The 23,492-nt window shown below is 36.3% G+C and overlaps 1 protein-coding gene across 5 annotated transcripts in view; it reads left to right on the top strand.

The window, feature by feature from the left end:
- HOMER1 (homer scaffold protein 1) overlaps positions 1-23,492 on the top strand; it is an 88,724-nt gene that overhangs the window by 35,526 nt on the left and 29,706 nt on the right. For all 5 annotated transcript variants that reach the window (XM_086869755.1, XM_086869756.1, XM_086869753.1 and 2 more), the window contains exons 4-5: positions 895-987; positions 7,207-7,349. In XM_086869755.1, coding sequence (XP_086725881.1) covers positions 895-987; positions 7,207-7,349 — 236 coding nt within the window. The remainder of the gene's footprint in view (positions 1-894; positions 988-7,206; positions 7,350-23,492) is intronic.

The following is a 23,492-nucleotide window of genomic DNA, read 5'->3' as shown; positions in this document are numbered from 1 at the left end:
AGAATAATTTCATTCTTTAGCTGATCATATTAAGATAATGTTCTGTATAAAAGCAGTAGGACACAAAAACAAATGTGGCTGGCTACTCTAGCAATTAGCGTAGTGGAAAGATGAGAACTATGAAGCCAATTTCTTTTCTATCCAGAGAAACCAGGCCCTATTCTTAACAAATTGATTTAATCTTTCAGGATTAAGGGGGCATATATTTCTAAATTGCTGCTTTAGCTATTTTCTGGAATAGGTACGTGTAGCATAGAAATAAAGCCTCATAAGGCAGTTCCATGTGCAATATCATGGAATTAGTGTTCAGTATAGGCAGTTCTAGTTCAATGAATTTGTTCCTTAACATGATTGATGTCAATGAACTTTCTAGAGATGAACACAGTATTTCCTTTTGTGTGCTTTTCTAATTAGCTATTTAAATTAAAAATGCAGTTAAAATTTGGGAAGAAATCAGTATTGTTTCAGTCATGAAAGAACAAATTACATTGAAAGCTTTCCAGGCTCATGGTGACCGCATTAGGCTTCAGAAACAGATTATTTGTTGTTTGAGGAGGGTAAAATCTGAATCTGAAAGCAGCTATGCAAGGCAGTTTGTCCCTATTATTAGCCATTTCTGAGGTGAGTTTCTTAAAACTACCAGCAACAGATCATGCTTCATTGCATTGTCATTTTCCTGACATGTAAAGAGTGTGTATTATGCCTGAAAGATATGTCACTGTGCAACTCATTTAAATGAATATCTAATAAGGAGAAAAATTTTAAAAATTACTGACAGAATTTGACTTTGTGAAATGAAAAGTACAGCATTCTGTTCTGCATGTAATATATTATTTCACGCCTACTCTTTCTCTCTTTTCTTTTTTTTTATTCTTTTAACATATGTACCTTCAGTTTGCTGAAAAATTTCAGGAGTTCAAAGAAGCTGCGCGAATAGCAAAGGAAAAATCCCATGAAAAAATGGAGCTAACAAGTACACCCTCTCAAGTGAGTCTTATTGCCTGAATCAAGCATCATACTTCTTGTCTATGCTGCTTACTATATTGTTCCTTACATACATATGTATTAAAAATTCAAGATTAAAATTAGAAGATTAAGATTAAAAATGAAAATTAATTTCTTAGTTACTGTGAATCCTCTCATTGGTCAGAAAGAGTGTCAAGAAAATAAAATACTTAAAAATACTTTTGACATATACTGCAGATAAGTTAAAAGGACTTGCATTATAATAAATTCGGGTGTTTTTAATATTCCTTTTCCTTTATTTCAGCTTTCCCAAGAAAATTAATAAACATGATTATGTAAATGAGCTATACTAAACCCTTTTTTTACTATTTCCCATTGTATCCACAAAACTTCTGGTGGTGCACTGTAAATAACTTCTATAGAACAATTATTGCACCAAAAATAAAGGTTGAAACAGCAAACTATTTTTACTTATTTCCTACTGTGTAGTTTTCTCTTGTGAGATGCATTGAAGGAAGACAATACATTCACAGACTGGTTCTGGAGTTTTATTACAGTTATCCATGATGTACAGGGAGAGTTTATAAATAAAAGGTGTCTCAAAACATGAACTGAGTTAATTTAGGCATGATCAGAGACTCAGTTACTATATTCATATTTATATTAGTTATGGCTAAAATTAATTATGAGCAAATTTGAATTTGCTTTGAAAAAAGTAATCCCTTGAGGCTTTATTGCCCCATCTCCTGTATTCCACCTGCCCAAGATTTTTGACTCAGTTAGCTTTGTTTTAAGCAGTAGTGAAGACAATGGCAAATCCTTCTCTTGGAGAATGCAACAGCTTCAAAACTACAGCAGGGATTCCTGAGTTGAGTAGACTGAACCTTTTCTCTGGGGAGTCTTTTTTCATTGAATCAGTGTATCTTCAGACCTTTTTACTGTAATAGGCTCCTGCTCTTTGATGGAGTAAGGATGGCAGGCAGTTTGCAGCATGCTGCACAAATAGTTTTATTGCTACCAGAAAGCTACATCTGGTGTCCTAGCAAGAGAAGTAAGTGGAAATCAGAACATAAACAATGAACAAGCCTCATGTTTTCCCAATAGGCATTTTGCCCAAATGCTAGGCTGGCTTTTGCTGCTAATGGGAAACTGCTTGCTCCACTGAAATGGAAAGAAAATAAGGCAGGGAGTTTTATGAGTTTACTTTACTTTCTCTAAATTTCTGATAAATTCTCAGAGACAATGAAAGTATGTATTTCAATATTTTATGCTTGTCAGTAATATACACTTGACTTTAGAAACAGTGAAGTGCTTCATCCAGGCCTCTAGTTATTTGATGTTATAGGCAAAAAATTATTATGCTTCTCTTTTGACACTTTGATTAATAATTTGGACTCAGAAGTTAAATCCAACACTGTCACATAGAGTGACTTATTATGTGGTTTGGATGTAAATTTGAGCTATTCACTCAGAGACAGGATACTTTTGTCTTGCAGTTCATCAGGGTTAAAACTTTCTTCTAAACTGTGTGAGCTATTAATGTTGTTCATTTTCCTGTACTGAGTTCTTTTTACAGTTGAAACCTAACATTTCATACTGTAGGCAGTTACAGAAATGTTACTCTGAGTGATTCTATAATGCCTATTGAGGGCTGCAATTTCATTATGGCACACTTAAGAATAATTTCCAATTCAGACCTTACTTTTCTTCTCTTGGCTTTTCACTGTGTTGATAAGCTAGTGTATTATTCTGAGTAATACAGTTAGTGCAAGTGCTGAAACATGAGCATAGTAGCCTTCACATTCTAGTTCCCTAGAGAGAAGGGAATCAAATCAAGAGCTTCAGAGTTTAGAACAGATAAGAAGTGATGGCATCATGGCAAACTTGAACACTTCTGTGGTACTGGGCTCATTCAGTTGGATTTATGACTGGGAGGAGGATGGGTGCTTGGTACTAGGGAGGGAAGGTGGGGCCATAGAGAGGTAGAGAGCACCTGCTTTCATTTTTGTCATCTGCTAAAAGATGGCTGCAAGGCAAATAATTCAATTGTTGCCTTTCTGAATCATTTTATAGCTCTTCTTCCCCTTTTGCATAGTGATACATTGCAGAGGGTGAGGGTGAAAGAGGAATGAGATATTTTTAATGGTCAGTAAACACTTTTCAGGAACCTGGCTTTTTTAATGGCTTTTTTGACAGCATTGACAAATAATCCCAAATTGACATTGGGAGGTATATAAACTCTATAATGGTAAATCAATTATCTAAATGGATCAGTCCCTCTGCAGTCTTGGACATGCAGATAATCTCTCTGTGTTAAATTGGTAATAAGTAGGAAAATACTGTATATCAAAACTGAAAAATATACATATCAAACTTAAATAGAATGTTTTATTTCTCTTGGTACAGCTTTTAAAAATTATTTATTAATATTTATTAATTTAAAAATTATTTACCAGTTAATCCAAGTACTGGCTATGGTACAGTTCTCACCCTCCTTACTACAGAATTCTAAAAGAGTAAAAGTACACTTTTCTGCCTCAGTATGCCCTTACAGATTGAATCTTTAGGAAATCTCTGTACAACTGTGTAACAGAAACACTGCACAAGACGTTTGATGTTCACTGTTGTTTGATGCAAGCCTGAAAATACCTCTGCCATATGTAAGTTTCAATTCTGAATCCCATGCAAAAACTTGGCAAACTGCAGAGAAAGAGAAATCAAGAGATAACAGCAAAAATATCTCAGAAATTTGGTATGTATTTGTAGTTCAAGTATTTCACAGACTCTAGACATGTTAAATTTAAGAGAAATTTTGCCTAGAGTCCACTGGAGTTAGGTTGATTCTGTCAGGCGTTATGTGCTGTAGCAAAGTGTTGCTCCTATAAAGTGTCTCAATGGCCAGGAGGTAGAAGTTCCATGGGTTTTTCTGATATTTTGTTTCATTTGATGAAATATATTCTTTGGATTTTTTTTTTTTTTTTTTTTGGTGTATGTGTGTGTGAAACACATGTAGAAATAAAACCATACATAGCCTAATTTGCAGTTACTTAATAGCAGGAGTTCCTTTTCCCCTAAGCAATGCTGCTACAAATTTTAAACTCTTCATTCTCCCTGATTCTTTAATATTCCCTGTTCTCTGGCTGTCTACCAGCAGACTTTACTTTAATTATCCAGAATATCAGATAATAGATAAAATCACCATTTACCTTAACTATAAAGAGAACTTAACTTGTTCAGAGAAGGACAGTGGCCTGGACCACCAAATTAGAAGAGAGATGCTGCTTTGTTATATATAAGTCCCATTGAGTGCACTGGGCTTTCTCAAGATGAAGAGTAAGACATTGTTTCTGTGTCAGAGAACCTGTACTTTAAAGTCGTCTGTATGAAGACAGATCCATATCATAGTACACAATTTATCTATATTTGGTATGTCTGGAGGCTTTGGTCTAGAAAGAAGTTATCTATTTTAGGACTTCCAAGACGACCTATGCACATAGCTATATCATCTGGTGTCCATTTAACTGAGCCTTAGTTAAGAAAAACTTGCAATCCTCTTACCATGTTTATTTAAAGCTGAAATACTGGCTCCCCTGCTCTACCACCTTCTATTTCCCAGATCCATCTTGTAATATAGGGAATCATTTTGCTCTTGTCATAAATTCATGGATCTTGCAAGCTGCCCATAGTCTATTCTCAGTTACAAGCTTCCCCATGCACTTACACTTAGATCTGGAGTTCACTGAGCTGCGTGAAGCAGTAGCCTGACAATTGTGTCCACCTTCCTGCACCCCTTTTATTTATTAAAAGTGACTTTAATTAAGGTTAAGTGCAGAACCAAATAGAGCAGCTTGTACAGTTTTCAGTTGCACCCCATCAGTCTTGAAAGGTTTCATCCCAATCAGTAGCCATCAGAATCTTAGTTGCTTTTTTCGAAGGATGACTATACTCTGATAACTTTTTTTTTCACCCTGGTCATTTCAGAACAAGACCTTTTTGGTTTCTGAAATTGTGGGATGGGTAATTTAGAATGGTCTTGTCTGTGATTCTGAGCACCTCCTATGCAAACTGTTAGGAATAACTATTGCCTGAAAAGTTTTACAATCAGATTTTTTTTAGTGCAAGACGTGTTTGGTTTTGGTAAAATGATCCTGGTTTATAATTTTTTTGTCAGTTTCTCTGACTTTGTAGAAGTACAAAATTTACTTCAAGCTTGTAAAAAAGGTCACTTTCATAACATAATTTATGTTATGAATAATGTAAGTTCCATGCTATATGAATTTCTGCAACAAATGTTAGGGTGGTGGTAGCCAGCAGGCTTAGTGCCGTTGCCAGCCAGTGCAGAGAAGCACTGTGAAGAACAGCTGTGCCAGGGAGGTGTATGGTATCCTTACTGTGACAACTTACTTAACAACTAAAATTACATAAAATAACAAAACAAAAACTTGTTTTTGTTAGTTCATGATTTTAGAACCACTGAGTTATTTTCTTTCTGTTCCTTTTAGTTATCACTAAAAGGTAGTTTGATCTGTGCTGTAATGTCTACTTGTTTAATGACTCTATCTGTATGTGAGTTTATTTTTTTTAAGATGTTGAAATTTAAGATGTCTTTTGATGAATACTCCACTATTATGTTTCATTTAAATACTGAATATCACAATGTCATCCTCAATTTTGTAAAACCTGGAGTGGGCATGTGAAGTTATAATGGTATGCAATAAAAACTTCATTACAGATGCACATCTCACAAAATGTTTCTAAAATACTTTTACTCCTCTAATTTATATAAAATGGGAACATATTATTTGTAAACATTTGTGAAAAAATCTTTTCAGTATAAGTGGCTTTTCTATTACATTTGGTGCCTTATTCATAGTCAGCTCCATTAGAGTTGTCTGCAAATAAATTACTTATCAGGCAGGGGTAGTTCTGAATGTGTGAAAGCCCTGATTAACTGTCATTTTAGTAGAAGAGAAACACATTGAAAACTGAAGTTTCTTTTGCTCATGAATTTGCAGGCCATGATCCTTTAACTATTACATAATTAGGATGTTTTTCTACCTTAATTTTTGTTACTTCAATTTCATTCATATTAGAAGTCTGTGGAAGTCTGTGGAAGTACTTTATTGAAAAATAAGCCTAGATGGAACTTGTACATTTTTTTCCTTCTACTGAAATATTTTTTGTGCATTCACATTTAAAACATTTTAATAAACTCTGATTTTATGTGTCTAGTATAAGTGTGGCATAGGATTTTTATCTTAAAGATACAAGCTATCCAGATTTTTTAGACTGTGGTATGTCATTTTTTAGACTATATAATGTAAGTTGGGAAAAAGGAAAAATAGAAGAAAAATTTTCAGATGCAGGAAGTCTTTCATTTATTGTCAATGGAAACTGTCTATCCTATTGGGTGCTTATAATATTAACAATAATAATAGTAGTAGGAGTAGAAGACAAAACCATGTCATTTGTATAGAGTAATTTATTTGCCTCTAAATTGTCAATTCTGTTGTTTTTCGTACTTAAATGTACACACAAATGTGCATGTGGTGTGATGAAGGATAATGAAAGCCATGGCAGTGCCTTCTGCAACCATTAAAGTTCTTCAGGTGTCCAATTGCATGTGTATCTGTACGCTTAGGTGTAGCTGGATTATCCTCCTCCCCAAATAATACTATAACCAGCAAGAGCTAGGCCAGACTAGCATGCCTATGAAAATTTTTTCCCTGTACTTTGCTGAACAAGTATTCTTTACAGATGGCTCATAGGTGAAACTGGGAACATGCCACAAATGGCCCTCCCACTGTTTACTTTGGTTAATTAACAGCACAAAAGCTAGATTTTGAAACAAATACCAGAATTGTTTGTTTCTCTGCATTAGAATGTAAAGTACAAGACAAGATTTCTGAGTGTCAAGAGTCATCCACCATGTTTCAGAATGAGGTTGGAATGTAATTCCAGGTAGGAGAGAGGTCTGTAATAAGTGGAAGGTAGCAACTTAAAAAGAATTCATAGGCCACATATGTTTCATACAGGATAATGTGCATCTTTTGGTAATATGCTTTTATATTAAATACACATGGTGATACGTGACCATGAGGAATGTTGGAAATCTGAACATTATATTAATGCTAACCAAATTTTGTGTATTGTTTAAGAATTAATGTTAGTGCTTTTATGTACATAACCTTTCTGGGCAGGTCAGTTTGTAATTTTAATGTGTTGTTTGTTTCACTTAAGGAATCGGCTGGAGGAGATATTCAGTCTCCTTTAACTCCGGAAAGCATTAACGGGACAGATGATGAGCGAGCGATGCCAGAAGTGACGCAGAACTCAGAACCAAGGGCTGAACCAACACAGAACGCATTGCCATTTACCCATAGGTACAGATTCCATACCCACATCCTGATTAAGTGATACCTATCTCCTTCCTTGTTAAAGGGACCTTCTCCCATGTTTGGCGAAACAAAGCAAACCCACCTCTCACCCCAAAAATGGACTCACTTTTGGATTTGTTATATCTTTTCTAATTAAAAAAGAAAAAAAATAAAAAAAAAAAAATCTTGGAGTAAGATTTGGGGAAACATAGTTTAATCAGCCCTTGAACACTGGTTAGTGTAGGTGTCCCTTTAACAGGAATCAATATTTCAATGTCTGAGCTTTTAGTAAAATTACCTGCTTCATAGAATATTCCAATTAAATTATTTTTGTACACATTCTTTAAATGGCTGGTGGGACTGGATGTCAACCTTCCATTGACAAGTTCTTGGAAGAAAAGGGACTCTTACACCATTTTGGGATTATGAAGTTTAAAGCAGGCTTTAACTGAGCAGTTCTCTGACAGTTGTAAAATTTTTCAACTTTTTTTCAAAATATGAGAGACGTGCAACTCTGCTTCAACTGAATTCTAGTTTTTGCACTAGGAATGCTGTTCTCTGTTCTTTGAGAAAGGTAGGACTTTTTATTTAATTATACAAATGATAAGTTACAATGGATATATCTTGCCTGTTGTAAAGGAATTGCTCTCAATAAAACACATAATTTATTGGGACCATGGAGAGTAAGTGAAACCTTTAATAAAGTTACAACACTGCTAGAAATACGAAATTTATTTTTTAAGCATTGTGTAATTCAGAATTTAAGAGCTCTTGATCAAAGTTTGGGGAATACTAGTGCTTCAGATATGTAATGCAATTCAAAGTGAGCACAAGTGAAACCAAAATTGTGTAGAACATCTCAGTTTTTGTAAGAGAATAATACTGTTAAGCATCTGGAAAAAAATATGCATTTTTCAAATGAGAGAAACACTCTTACACTATTTTTTTTCAACAGAGTGATTCTGTTTATTTTTATACTGTCACCAGTGCATGTATTATATGTTTCAGAAGAAATGGTGCATTGTGAGAATGCTATGTGCATGGTGAAGGAGTATTACAAATGTTGCAGATCTATCTGTGTTCTGTAACAAGTTTGTTTAAACTGTTTGAGTTTCAAAATTTTCTATCAATATTTTTGTGAAAAGGAGTTGTGATAAAGTCCACACATGAATAGTGTGGTTTGCTCCTTTAAAAAAATGATAGTTTGAAGATGTCCCCTCGGGTTCTGCAAATGTAAATATGTTCTGTGGAATGCCAATGTAGTAACTAAGTCTGCTCTCCATTGAACATTACTGAAGACACCTTTGAAATCCTGTTGTCATTTTTAATGTTATAGAAAAGAGTTTACAAAACTTTTACATGCATTGCATTTTTCTATCTACTTAATGTACACAGTGTGAGTGCCTAGTTTTAGGTTTTTGTCTTGTTAGATATGAGTAGCTAGAATTAATCTTCCAACAATAACTGCATTTTGAGGTTTACTTCTTGTTCATTCTCAAAAGATTGGTGTTTTGTCCTGCTGATGGTAGCTTCAAGTTTGTTAGTGAACTATTACTGAAGAAAACCCAAGTTTATAAACCTCTTTGAAATAAAGTAAATTTTGGAATAGGTAAGGACTTTATTATAAATAAATAAAGATGCATGAAACACATGCACAAAGGAGATGAAAAGTGAAGCCTCCAGGACTGTGTTAATCCTGGTTAAATGGGCATGTTTTTCTAGAGGTTTTCATAATAATAAATTGGCAAATAGGTAGACACACCTATCTGCTTGTTCTGCCTAAAAGGGTGCTCCCTGCAGGCAGTCTGCTTGCTCTGACTTACAAAGAAAAAAAATTTAAAACTTTATATCCCAATTATTGGAGACTTCCTGGATTTCTCATGTGTCTGGAGTACAGCAAGGAACTGTGCTTCCCATTGTTCCCTGCCTTTCTGATGAGGTAGCGTGTTTGTGGCACTCCGTGTGTGATGGAGAAGAGTTGCTGAACTGACCCCTTTCCTTTTGCACCCTGGTAACTTCTGCTGATCCTGAACCTTTTCCTTCTGCATCCTATGTTTCAGCAAAGGTAAAGTTTAGTCAGCACTTCTGGGTGAGGAGGGTAATGCTGCAAGGACATTTGAGTGTTGTCTTGTTTGTGGCATTTCATTTATTTGCCTTTAGTCCAGGAACTGTTGATCAACCCCTAGGTGCTTTTCAGAAGAAAAGGGACTGTGGATTTCCCTGCAGTGAGTTTAGCTGTAGGGCACATGAGAGTCACACAGGCTGGTTTACACCACACTGAAATAACACTACCATAGCACAAGTTTGTTTATTCAATAAATGGGAAAGCTCCATTAATGCCATTAATAATACTCTGGTATTAACACTAAATACTAGATACTTATCGTGTGAAGAATGAAAAAGTGTGGTACTCTGTGTGTAGTAGCACATGGAAACAGGTGTGGGGTGGCACAGAAGGAGCCCATGCAGTCATGAGGCAAGTGTTGTAGCTTCTTGTGCAGGATGAGGTGAGCAGCTCTGTGTGGCAGCAGTGGCTGGCCAGGTGAGAGCTGTGACTGCCAAGAGGGTTGTCAAGCACAGCAGAGCCAGTGCAGAGGAGAGGGCGGAGTAAAGGTTTGAAGGGGGCTACTGTCAAAACAGTGATTCAAGTAAGGAGTTTCATGTCCTTGTATGAACTGGAAGTCTGACAGGAGCAGAAAAGATCAGAAATTGCAGGTGCGAAGGTCATGCTTTAGTTTATATCCTACTGCTTGTCATTTGTAATCTGCACACCTGAAAAACATTGTTGGATTTTGTTACAGCATGTCTTTGCTGGCCAGATATGTTTTCTTCTGCCCTTTAGGTCTTAGCATAAGTAGCTGAGGTCTTTGTAGACTACTTTTGTATTTATAGTTATTTTCTGACCCCAAAAATCAGCATGGCTTCAGTCATCAGAGAACCCAAACGTCTTATTATTTCAGTAAATAGTTGTGAGAATTGAAATTAACATTCTCCAGAATATGTCTAAAATTCCATTAATATTCATTGAGCATTACAATGCTGAAATCTAGTTACTTCAATTTAATTCTCATGTGGAAAGTCCTAGTGCTCTTCACAAGTCATGTAACTCAGATAACTGCTTGAGATGAAATTGTACTAAACAGTTGCAAGTCTTGCACCAAAGATAAACTCTTGTAATTAAATATCTAGCCTTTTTTTAAGCTATGTATGATGGCTAATGTTGAACAATGAAGTAATACTACTATGAACTCCCACATCATATAATATTCTATAGACTGAGCACTACTGTCATAGGTAAATGTTGCCAGAACAAATTAAGTAAAATGTAGCCTAAGGAATGGCATTTGAATTTTTAGGAGTCTTTTCTGCAACACTGATCAGTCCTTTTCTGAACAATAGCAGGTCCAAGAAGAATTTTTCCTACAAAATATATCTATTTCTGTTCATAAGTAAAATTTACTTTCTTCAGATTTATTTACTGTTTAAAAATATTTTCCACAATCTTTAAATTGTAATTTTTTTTGTCTTTTTCTCCAACTGAAAATTGTTGATTATAAAGTGGGGTTTAGAGAGAAAAATGTTGCTAAAAAATTTTGACTACTACAAGTGTGACTGGCTTTTAAAGTTTTCACATGACCAGGAATTGTCTACTATGCACCATGAGGATTAAAACTTTTATTAAAACTATTCAGTTTTAATATTTTAATTATATTCTAAGGCTGAATAGTGTATCTGATGAACTTTGCAACAGCTTTTTGATAACTGTTGAACTTGCTCTTTCACTCTTGAAAAGAATATATTTACTTATAACAAGCTTTATTCCATTTTTGACACTTTAAGAAGCTGATAAAACACATTTTCAGAAAGAAAATGTAAGAGGATTCTTCTGGGACAAACTTTGAAAATCTTCAATTTCTTGTCAACCATGACTTGTTCCTGTTACCTCATTTTATTTTGTAATACATAAACTTGGAATTTCTATTGCGTAATGTTTTGATCAGACAATATATAATGTGTGTGTTTGTTGCTTGTTAGTTAAAACTCCTATTTTTGTATTCAAGTTTTTAATAGGGAATTTTGACTCATTGCCTCAGTGAAAACTGACTTAATTTGAATGATGCTTATATCTTAGATATGTTATTGTCTAGATAGGTTACTATTTAATAATGCTGCATGTAAATCGAATGCTGTACAACAAAGAAAAACCAAAAAGTCTTGCTGCTAGGTCATGCTCTTTCTCTGAGTTTTCATTAAAAGTTGTATATAGAAATCTCTTCAGTAGATTTTTTCACTGTGTGTGTTAAAACTACTCACTTCTACAAGTTTAAATATTGTAGTTGTGTTATAGTACAGGTACTTTGTGAATCAGGCAGAACTGCTACCTTGGCTTTAAGGAAAATCTTTGAGTTAATAATTATTGGGGTGTTTTGTAATTTAAATTAAACTCAAATCCTAGTATTTAGGTGCTTATTACAGAGTTATGCTTCCTCATCAGGTAGTCCTGGGGTGCGTTTTGCTTTTTAAAAAATTCTTGGGTTTGAATGTTATTTAATCTGATCAGAGGATATTTATTGTTGTGAGGGAGCTCAGAGGCTCTCTAATCAAAGCTCCTGCTCAAAGAACAGCTATGAGATGAGATCAAGCTGCTCTAAACTTTATCCACTTCAGTTTTGAAAGCATTCTGGACTGGAAAAGGGTAAAATCAGGCATTCTTTTGAAAGGTTTCTTTATAACATAAAAGGCAGCAACTTCTTCACATTGCTCAATATTATAGTGAGCTGTGACATTTTAGGGCACACTAGAGGAATTCTGCAAAATTCAATTGCTCTGTTGAACAAGGTTATTATTTCTTGTGTCACAGTCAGAGAAGAAACTCGAAAGTGATATGTTCCAGCTGTCAGTGTAAGCAAAGAATTGGTTAATATAGAAACTTAGACCTAGATCTGATTTGCCCTCAACCGACATTTTTTGATCTTATGAAGGCCAGCTGTACTGTTCTTCTGGCCTCTTCTGCTCTACTGTCATGAGCCTGGTGCTGACCCCTCCTTCCCTGACCCAATTCCCTCTGCTTCCCAAACTACTGCACTTTTGTCTAAGCTGCTGGAATCTAGCTCAAGTAGGGTCTCCTTCAAAATAAAAGTTCCTGATAGAAAATTAGTAATTTGAAATGTAGCTTTTTTACACACACATTGTGTTTATGTACTTATTCTTTTTATGTCTGACTTCCCTGATTTTGTCAATTTCTGATGATTCTTCAAGGTCTTTTCAATACATAGTAAACCATTTTCATAAGCCATCTCTAGTAAGGGAAGGAGAGGTAGAGAGGAAGATTGTTCATGTTATATGTGTTGCTTAACTCTTCAAAACTAAGAAACTCTGGAACTAGTAGAGCTAATTTTAATAGCTGGGGAAACAGGTGAAAGCAAAAAACTAAAAATAATCTAACACTTTAGAGAGTAATTTCACCATCTTCCATATGCACCTATGCATGTTCTTATTTAGGGTATGCGAATTGCTTACTTCCTGAGGTTTATTTAGTGAGAACTCCAAGAGAATGATGTAAATTACATGAGCTGGGTGTCTGAAATTAGATGATACTGTCCTCAGAGACAAGAAAGCACTCTTGAAACGTACTTGTCAAGTACATTCTTAGAGGAGGAATATAATCCTTATGCAATTTATATAAAAAAACCCCACAGAAACAACAAAACAAGCCAAAACCATACTACTTTTACTGCATTATATTCCCCCCTTTAATCACATACATAAGAGAAAAAACAAAACAAAACAAAAACCCCCAGTTAAAACCAAAAGAAAATTATCTTGCTTAAGGAATGAAATTCTATTTTTGAAGTAAATCCATTGGGTTCAACCTATTCAAAGTATGGATAACATTAAAGAGTGTTAGTACTTCAGCAGCTGTAAACTTTGGCTTTGTGAATTGGGATATGTGATGCTTAACACTAAATCCTATTTGGTGGGGTGAGTGACTTGGGTTGGATTTTTTTGTTGCACCCATTATTTAACAATCATTACTTTTGTTAATATTCTCAAAAATGCAATTTTTGAACTGCATAAATTAATTTTAGAAGTCTACTCTTAAGCATGAAGTCACTTGTTCTTGTCATTTTTAGGCAGCAGTGGAATCTCTTTATTCTAGATTTTCCATGTAATTTACTTGAATAACGAGCTTTTTCTGGTGTGCATTTTGATACCAGAATACTTGTTTAAATCTTTGAGCAGTGTCTGTGGGTTTGTACATTGTTTGATTTGTACATAATATTATTTAAAATCTGATGGATTTTGAGTTGTAGGTTTAAGCACAGCATCATATTTTTTAAAAGCATTATTAAAACTGTAGTTGCAGAAGATCTTATGTTGATTACAGTTGATGCCTCATGTCTTTACTCCTCCCATCCCATATTGTTCAGTGTCATTATAGGAAACCTTTCAATCAGTAAGAAGGGATTAGTTAAGGATTAGGATTAAGGGGACTGCAGCACCTTCTCTATGAAGACAGACTGAGAAAGTTGTGTCTGTTGAACCTGGAGAAGAGAATGTGGGGGGACCTCATAGCAACTTCCAGTGTATGAAGGAGCCTATAAGGAAGTCAGAGAGAACTCAGTTCATTGGGAACTGTAGTGATAGGACAAGGTGTAATTAGTACAAATGGAAAGACAGGAAATTAGGTTTCCTTTGAGTCTGCTGAGGTACTGGGGCTCAGGTTGCCCAGGGAGGTTGATGTCTTAGCCCTGGCTGTGTTTAAAGCCAGGCTGGACAAAGCTTTAAGCAGCCTGGTGTAATGGAAGGTGTCTCTGCCTGTGGCATGGGGGGAGTTTGATCTAGATGATCTTAAGGGTTCTCTCCAACTCTTAGCATTCTGTGATTTTATGATTCTATAAATTGTAAACTGAATGTTCCTGAGGCATCATGAAGTAGACTAAAGTCCTAGACTAATGTCTAATAAATTAGACATCTCTTTGGGGTGTCTTTTAATGATTTTTTCCAAGGCTGAAAATTGTTGTTAATATCAAAGAGAACAGATACACCAAAGAAACATGGCAGGTCACAGCACACTATTCTCCAATAAAACAAACAAAAAAACTTAGAGAGGAAATAGCCACTTTGTAGAATTGCTTTTCATTTTAAACTTATCTGTGGAAAGATTTAGCATTTTGAAACTACAAATGTCAAGCTTTCTTTGCATTGGAAACTTCACTGCATACTTACCATTTTTCAGCCTCCCATTAAAGAAACAAAACCAGAAAGCCAGTAATACCTGAAGTTGCCAGTGAAGAAAAAGCCAAAAAGAACCACATAGTTATTGATCTCCTGAGTCTCAATGGGTTTTCCAAAAGTCTTGACCTTGAGAAGAGAAGCCTTTTTTAAAAAGAAAGAGGGAATGTTTTGCAGGATAATCATGTTTTTCACCAAATCTCATCACTCAAACATCACAGGCTTCTCCTTATTGGCTAGGAAAGGAGACACATGAAAGTATTTCAAGACCAACATAGCATAAACCACTCATGCCTGTAAACTCAGCCTAGGATTAACCCCTGATAAGAAAGCTGCGGGCTTTCTTTAGAACCTGAAATTTGGACTATTTGTAATGAGACTTTCTTGTGGCAGTTTGTTCTGCAGGTAAGAGTATCACACAGTTTGCACCCATCTGCACACATGCATGCTTTGCCTCACCAAAGAGACGTCTTCAGTGCCCCGTCTTATGCCCCAGCAGCCACTTAGAAGTGTATGTTAGAAAATAAAAGCTCCTAGTAGCTGGTGTGTTGCTTCTTTGTTTCAAGCGCAAGACACAGTCCTCTTACCAACACAAAATACAATGTTTATTCAGCCATCTATATGGATAGGCAAATGCTAAAGAAATATTTCCAGAGTTGTTAATTTACTGTTTTCTGTCTCTAAATTGACTCTGTCATTATGATGTGTTTCTATGGCAAGCAGGTTGGAGCTAGGTGATCATTAAGATCTCTTCCAACCCAAACTGTTCTGTGATTCTATGATAAATAAAACAAGCTTGAATCTTTCAGTTAGAGGCTCTTTGTAGGTTCTTTATGTTTTCAAGTCACTTGGCCCCTCTACCCTGCACCAGGCATTGTGTCTGTTTTGTCTGCTCCCATGTTGTTTTGAAACTTCCATGTGTTGCAGTTCCTTATCTGCCTGATTTACTCTTAAGAGAAAGGATGTATATTACACTTTTTAGGCAGTGGGGCCAAACCCAGTAGAATACTTGAAGAAAGTATTTTATAAAAGAAGGACAGGATAAAAAAATAGCCCATAGCTGAGTTTTAGCTCACTTTTTAATAAAAGCAAAGCTTCATTGGATGGATATATCAGTCTAGATCTTTTTTTCTGGTATCAACAAATTACTCTGCCTCCTGTGTTATTTGAGTTGTAGTGAAAGGACCATGAGATATGCACACATCTCATATGAGAAGCTGCACATATAGATTGATGTCTGTTTCTGAAGTTTTATATATATTGAGTAACTATGGTTTCATGTGACATCCGGTAGGCCTGATGATAAGCAAACAACTATAATGACAATGTTAAAGAAGGACTAATTAATTCCTATTCTTGAAACTGTAAAACTCCTTTTTCTCAAACTTCCAAGCAGAAAATAAATAAATGGAACTTCATCCTTTACCATCTCCTGTTAAAGAGGAAGTGACCAATTTAGTCTATGGATTTTTATATTCCATTTAGAATTTGCTGTATTACTCCCTTCCTATCTGCCCTCTGTCCTTGGGCAAGAGATACATTCTGAAAACAGAAAGGGGATGGTTAGCACAATCTTCTGCAAATATTTAAGCTTGAGACCCAACCTTGCATTTTGTTTTTGATGTCATTTATGAGAATAGTGTTAGATAGATAATAGGGCAATTTACATTACATCTTACCAGAGATACAAGATGCCAAGCATCTTCAGTCATGAAACATTTCCACTTTGAGTCTTGGTGAAATGCTAACTATGGATTCCCTGAAACACACAGCATGGATTCTTTCATCCATGGGCTTTGCCATTTATAAAGTGCTTGGATGGTGTTAATGAAGCCCATATGAATATCAAGTAAGCTAATTTTAGTCAATTAGATACCACAATACTAGATGATTAGCATGGAAGTTAAAAGCAATGAGAGCTGGCAAGAGTTGCTTAAGTTATTAATTTATTATTGTGGAAGATAGGTAGAAGTGCTGCTATACAAAATTCTGCATGGTTTAAGAGGAGGCAGAAATGGTGTCAGGAGGTGTGAATGCAGCTCCTGTTCCTTTGCTACCTTCCCAGATGCCAGAGGAAATCTTCAGAATTGACAACTGTACCTTGAGCTGGTACAGGCTCCTCCAGAAGTTTCACAGAATGGGGAAGATGGGATAGAGTTGCAAGAATACTCCTGACCCTGGAATATTTTTCATTCACAGGCACAAATATCTTAGGAGCTAGTTTTGTTGTGCCTTTTGACTTCACCAGTTCAGAGCCAGCATACAGTTGTCTGTATGGTGCAAAGAGATGATGTTGATGAAGCCACTTTCTGGTTTTAGATATATATTGGTAAGCTTCAGTCAAATGGATTACCTCTGCCCAATTTTTAAATAGGATTATTTCATGTTTAAATGAATCACTTAGACAAAAAACAGCTTTCATCTAAGTTATTTGTTCTAGAACTTACCTGAAATTCAAAAAAATCTTTGTGTGTGTGTGTGTGTATGTATGTATGTATTTAAGATGCATATATTCTTCGAGGGATCATTTTACATCCCTGCAAGACCAGTGGATCAAGGACAGAAGCTGTTAATTTTTACATGAAGTTAAAAGCTTAGTTTCAAGTCCAAGGCAAACGATTTTACTGTTTTAATGCTCTTTTATTCATATGATACTTTATGAATGTCTTGGTTTTGTCAAATTAATTAAGGTTGCTAATGATTTTTCCCTTCTTTAGTGATAAGTTAAGGTAGTAATTCCCTTGAAGGATGTTGTGGCCTGGGTTCTCTGGTGGAGAACCAGTAGGTTGTGCCACATCCATGTGACAGTGAGGTCAAAAAATAACACCTGCAGGGCTTCCATGTGCCTGCTATCTTTCCTCCTAGATAGGCACCTAAGACTGGATGGATGAAGTGCCATATTGGGATACTTAACCTCTCCTAGATTTTAAACATCTAAACCTGCTGAAGATAGATCTCATCCATTAAACCATCTTTCCCAGATACAGCCTTTGTATGTACCTCCTGGCAGTGTTGCAATCCAGAGTTTTGCTTTCTGTTTTCTATGGAGGCAGCACAGCGTGATGTTCCCTGGGATTGCGGTCACCCTGCCATGGCTCTCTGATGGACTGTTTCAATTACTCTCCCTACTCTCCAGGTCAGGGTTCCTGTCCAGACAGTGTAAGCCACAAGAAGACTAGAGTAAAAGCTCATTGATCAAGTAAACATCCAAAGCTGCTTTCCTCTAAGCCATTTCAGGGTGTGTCTAAATGTGCAAGCACCTGCAAAAGTTGTTTGATTAAACATAATTGTGTCATGTTGATTTTCTGTCACATTGTAGTAGGCAGACCCCTTGAAGTGGGACGTCAATAGTGTCAGCCTTATTCTGGCAGACACGGGTAGAGGTTAGGGGCAGGCACACATAAACACAACTATTTTGTCTGTCAAAAAAGTGTACTTAATGTATTATTTTTTTGAGGTTAAGAGTATTTCACAGTGACACCAAAGAGCTATCAAGTTTCGTGTGTAATGAATTAAGTGGAATAAATCAGCAATGAACTAGAATATAAGGGAGTTTTTTAATCAGTTCTTAAGTCATTTGGCAAATGAAGCTAGAGCTGTGTGAATGTGCTGAAATAAAATGTCTGGAATGTCCAGAACTCTGGTTTCTCAAGTACAAAAAATAAAGCATTATAAGTGATCCACATCTCGTGATCAGCTTTGATTGTGCAGTTGTTGCCTTTGCGGATTTTACTCCATGGCACTGTGATGTAATGATGTTCTGTCTTTCTGATATGAAACGCAGAGGGTTTGGTTTCTAAATTAGAGTAGTGGAAACCATTCTTCTGGGAGACTGCAATCCCACAGGTAATTAAGAAGTCATTTTCTTCAGATAACATGGTCCAGACAAAGAAACCCAAACCAAACCAAAACCCTGAAAGTGAATTGACTGAATTCTACTAAGTTATTCAGCTCTAGTAGTTTGCTAAAGGAAGAAAAATAAAAGGGTTTTTTTCCCTTCAATATAATGCAAATAGAAAAATACAGTTTTGTTGTCTGAATGCGTGTAGGCAATACATTCAGATTAATTTGGCCTGATTTTAAAAAAATAGCCACAATAATTTCCCATGTGTGTGAAGTGTGTTCTAACTGATCACTGTGTATTACTGCAAGTTACCTGTTCACTTTATTTAGGAAATACTTTGAAATGTAAGACTGATGTAATTACAGGACAGCACCAATCATGTAGTACCTTTTATACTCTATGGAGGTTTTAGTATTCTGGTTTAATTATTCTTTGACACTTTAGAAATCTATTGTGCTGGGCTTATGATCAGCGTAGTGGGATGCTGAAGGAAGCTGGCTTTTAAACATCTTCACTCATTGTGTTTTCCCTACTCTTTCCATTGTCTAGAGGCATTATCAGAGAAAGTGAAATAGAGCTTGCAATATTAGAAAACAAACGTCCTGAAATGTGGCACATAGGCACAGCCTCATGAAAGGATGGAAGTCCAATCTCTCCTCCACTCTCTGTGAACTCACAACTAGTGAAACTCATGTGCAAGTTCATTCTTTCCGCATTGGGTTAGGATGAGTTAAGTAAGATGGGATGAGGAGGGAAGAGGGGAGCCAAGCTTTATATTCTTCTTTGAAACTGTTACGTTAATTAAGCATTGGATTGAAAGAATGGATCTATAAATTATTAAATTTTACCTTCTAGCTGAATTCTTGAGCTTGTCTACATTATTCCAAAATGAAGATTAAAGAAATCTAAAATCATTTAGTCTAGACTGAGTAAATAATAACTATTAACTACCAATTAGTTAAGAAAGGTGCCATGTTAGGTTTTTGTTGGGGGGGATGTAACAGGGAAACCTTATGAATGTGATTGTTTGGCAGAAGATTCTGAAAATATGAAGGCTAGAATCAAAGTAGAAATGAAAGCCTGCTTGGAGTCATGAAGCTGAGTACTAGTTACTTTATGACCAAAGAACAATAGCCTAGCCAGCTAAAGGAGAATCCCTGTTGATGAAACAACATCCTTCTGCTGATAGAAAGTCCAAAGGCCAAGAAGCAAGGGAAGAATTTGTAAAGCTTGTAGAGTTTAAAATGCAACACAGTATGTTAATATGGGGACGCTCAGAGGCTGTATGTAAATTCTTTAGTGGGTGTATCTTGTAGTGATTGGTTACTGAGAATTAGAATATTCACTATAGAAAAAGATATATTGTGTTGTAACAAGAACCTCGCTCTCTTTTCTCTTAGCTCTTACCTCTTAGCCTTACCCCTCTCTCAGCTCCCTTCTCCCCCACTCTTAACTCTTAGCTCTCACCTCTGAGCTCTTAGCCCTTACCCCCTTACCCCCCTCTTAGCCCTTACCCCTTTCCCCACCTCTTAATTCCTACCCCTCTCTTACTTCTTACCCCTCTCCCTGCTCCTACCCCTCTCTAGTTTTCCCTGATCTTTAACCTCTTTTCTCCCTCTTTTATTGCACTCTCCCCCCTCCACCTGGGACCTCATGAACGCCAAGGCTGGTGGCGGACATAGGTCTCTCCCTCTCTTTACCCTTATAATAAATTGTTTATACCAGAACAGCTTGACCCAGGAGAAGTCTCTCACTGCGAGCGAGCATTATAGACGCCAATAGGTTTTTTCTTTAAAAACAGGATTTTTTACAGTTAGGGAGAGAAACTTACATAGGGACTGCTTCTTCTGAGTGTTAACCTGTAATTAATGGGAAAAGTATCAGAGACTTCCCAGTTACATTTGGAGTCTTTTGATTCATTAATTCAATTCAGTTTTAGTAAATTTGGCTTTAGAATCAACATAGTGCAAGCAATATAGTCTCTTCTGGGATTCAGATTTGATTTAAACAAGGCAAATGTAATATTTCCATTCTCTTGAGGAACTGGAATCTAAAAAAAAAATATGGCTTGCAGTATCCTTATGTGTTACAACTCAGTTGTGATTGTTCTGTTCAAACATATACAGTCAATAAATATTCTATTGTGATCATATCATGAGACTTACTGCTTGTTCTTCAAAGTACTTCTGAGAGTTCCGTATGTGGCTTCATCTGGGCTTTATATGTAGGCTATTGACTCTTAAGTAATTGCATGGCTACCACAGAAGATAGATGAAACTTAATTAAATTTTCAATGCTTCCATGCAGCTTCATTTCCCTTAATGGAATAAGCTTATTTTGTTGTCAGCATGTAAACTGATAGTCCATCTCCTGCACTACCTGTGCAACTAATGCATGTCCTTGTATTTACTGGGACAGGCAAACTGGCAGTTGTAATGCAAAAATGGATTGCAGCAGTAGTTACTATTTGATATTGTAAGATAACCTAACGTACTAACCTAACGTACTGGGCCCATGCCCAGATAACCTACTATCTGGGCATGGGCCCAGTAGTCTTAAATCAGAATCTTTATGCAAATGGCATAGAACTACTTCTGTAGGTCATTTTATAAAAATGCCTTTCTATTGCTGGTAGTGGAGCTGTGAGACCCTGCAGCTGTGTTGAGTCTTCTGCTGAGGTCTGTGTTTGCTATGAAAGTAAGATGGGAATCAGCATTAAGGTGTCTTACAGGCTGAGCTGTCCTGTTTTGTCAATGACAGAAGATTCAGCTAAGAACTAAAACAGGCATTTGTAAATCTTTCATATTTCACATTGAGCCACTTGAAACAGCTGCTCCATCTTCAGCAGAGGTGCAACGCACTTCAGTTACAGCTGTGACAGCACCTATAAATGCAGGCAGAGGCTTTTCCTGAGGGTCTCCACTACTTGTGTGAGGTACACACAAAGCTTACAGGTTTGGGAGAAGTCTCTTTAGCCAGCTCACTGCTCTGCATGTGGCTGTAGTTGCCCAGAGAGTAGCTCTTCCTGTCTTCACTCTGCTGTTGCAGAGCTGAAAATCTGTGCTAAGCCCTGTAGAATCAACCTATAGCTGCCAAAGCCTTCTGAGTCACATCTAGACTGCTAAATAAAACGTGCCTTGGCACTAAGGTCTGTGGGCTGGATTATTTCCTCATGTTTCCTCTTCTGTGCCCATTCAGTGTCCTTGTGGCTGTAGGACACAGTTACTATGTTTTGTAAGGCATTTTTTCCAGTCCAACTCACCTGGAGTGATCAGAGGGCTTCCTTGCCACCCACTTGAGTGGTATTCTCCAGATCAACTCTGCATGCCCAGGAGTGTTTCAGATGGGAATGGAAGGGTTACAGATTCCATAAGACTTCAGAAGACTGTGAAGATAGAAGGGTGCTAAACCTGACTATGGGCAAACTGTACTTGGCTAGGTATCACTGAGCAGGGCAGTTTGCAGAGTGCTAATTCCCCAGTCCATACAACCTTTGGAAGCTCAGGGCTTTTGGCTTTGTTTCACTAAGTGGAGGAGGTTGCCACTCTGAAAGAAGTTGTTCTTTGTCCTTCCTACCCCAGGCAAAACAAAGCTAGGGAAGTTTTTTAAAGTCACTGAAGTGTAATTGAGAGCACAGTACAGTGAAACTGTAAAAATCTGAATAGCACTCAATAAAAGACAAGCCAGGTAAGAGGTGTATGGGGAAGCTGAATACTCTATTCTGTTACATGGCTGATAGAGTGCAAATTGATTCAGCACACACCCAGACTGTTGTTATTAGCAGGACTTTTGAAAGAAATTTGGGATTTTGCCTCGTGTAGGCCTAGCAGAATTAATCCATACTAATTCAGAGAAGCAATGTGCAGTTAAACTGCATTAAATTCTTGTATGTACAGATCAGTTTCACAATGAAGGTGTCCATGCTTCAGATCATTTTAGTGTCAGGGTTACCGTGTCCTAGTATTTGACTTGCTGATAGCCACATCATCTGATTGATTTCTTAAAGTGATTAAGTGCTGTAAATGCCAGAGTCAATTTTATTTTCTTTGCAGTCAAATACCTAGTCATTTCATAAAATAGTATGTAAGTTCCTAAATAACTTTGGTTTATTTTAAAAACGTAATTTTGTTGGAATGTTTGAAGTCATTCAACACCATAGCAACAGCAAAGAATTATGCCTGTTGTTCAGTGCACTAAGAAATCTTACTGGGTATCAGTTATACACTACAGATCTGACAGTAAACTATTTCCAACTATACCAATATGCTATTTCAATTAGGGGACAAGGCAAATTTCTTTTTTTACTTTTTCAGAATATGTGATAATTGTTAGGTCAATAAAATTTTAATGATTACTGAAAAAAACCCCTAGAAATTAGTTAGCCATGCTTGTGCTTTTAAAGGGCTTTAAGTTATAAGAAAGAGTTACTGTTTTATGTTTATACCCTGTGGTCTTCACAAAGAGATAACAAATTCTGTTTACTTTATAAAATTTAATGACTGAGATAAAAATGAGGTCTTTTTAAAAGTGTAAAATTAGAAGTTGAGCTTCTTCAGAGAGATCAGGGACTTTTTCTGGTTTAATTCAGGGTTTTTGTTTTGTGATAGAGTGTACAAAATCATGCTTAAAACTGTGCTTAACAGCATAATTTAAATTAGAAACAGAGTTTAATTGTTACTGTGTAAGCAGATTCAGAGTGCATTAGCATGAAGTACAAGAAATTCAGTAATGTTGTCGTTTAGTCTTTGCTTTGTTCCTCCATATAACTTGGGTCAGGACTGGGACCTAAATCCCACACATCTAGAGATCATTGCTGAAGCATTAATTTTGTGTTGATATCCAATCTTCTGCTTCTCATCAAGTGTCTTTCAAGAGCTCCCCTCTTCTATTAACTCTATTAACTCTTAGTGTTTGCACTGAACACATACATAGCCATTTCTAACTCTTGGCTTTTTTCAGGCACACAATGGATGTAGTAGTAGAGTAGTAGAGTGAAAACTCCCATTCTTAAAAAGAGTTTCATATCCTGTCTATTCCTCAGTGATAAATCCCATAATGAAAGCAGTCTG

The sequence above is a fragment of the Cyanistes caeruleus genome, chromosome Z, assembly GCF_971803275.1.
Source record: "Cyanistes caeruleus chromosome Z, bCyaCae1.hap1.1, whole genome shotgun sequence".
Classification (NCBI taxonomy): Eukaryota; Metazoa; Chordata; class Aves; order Passeriformes; family Paridae; genus Cyanistes; species Cyanistes caeruleus.
Note: the sequence above shows the minus strand (reverse complement) of the source record. Positions and strands in the feature narration are given on the sequence as shown.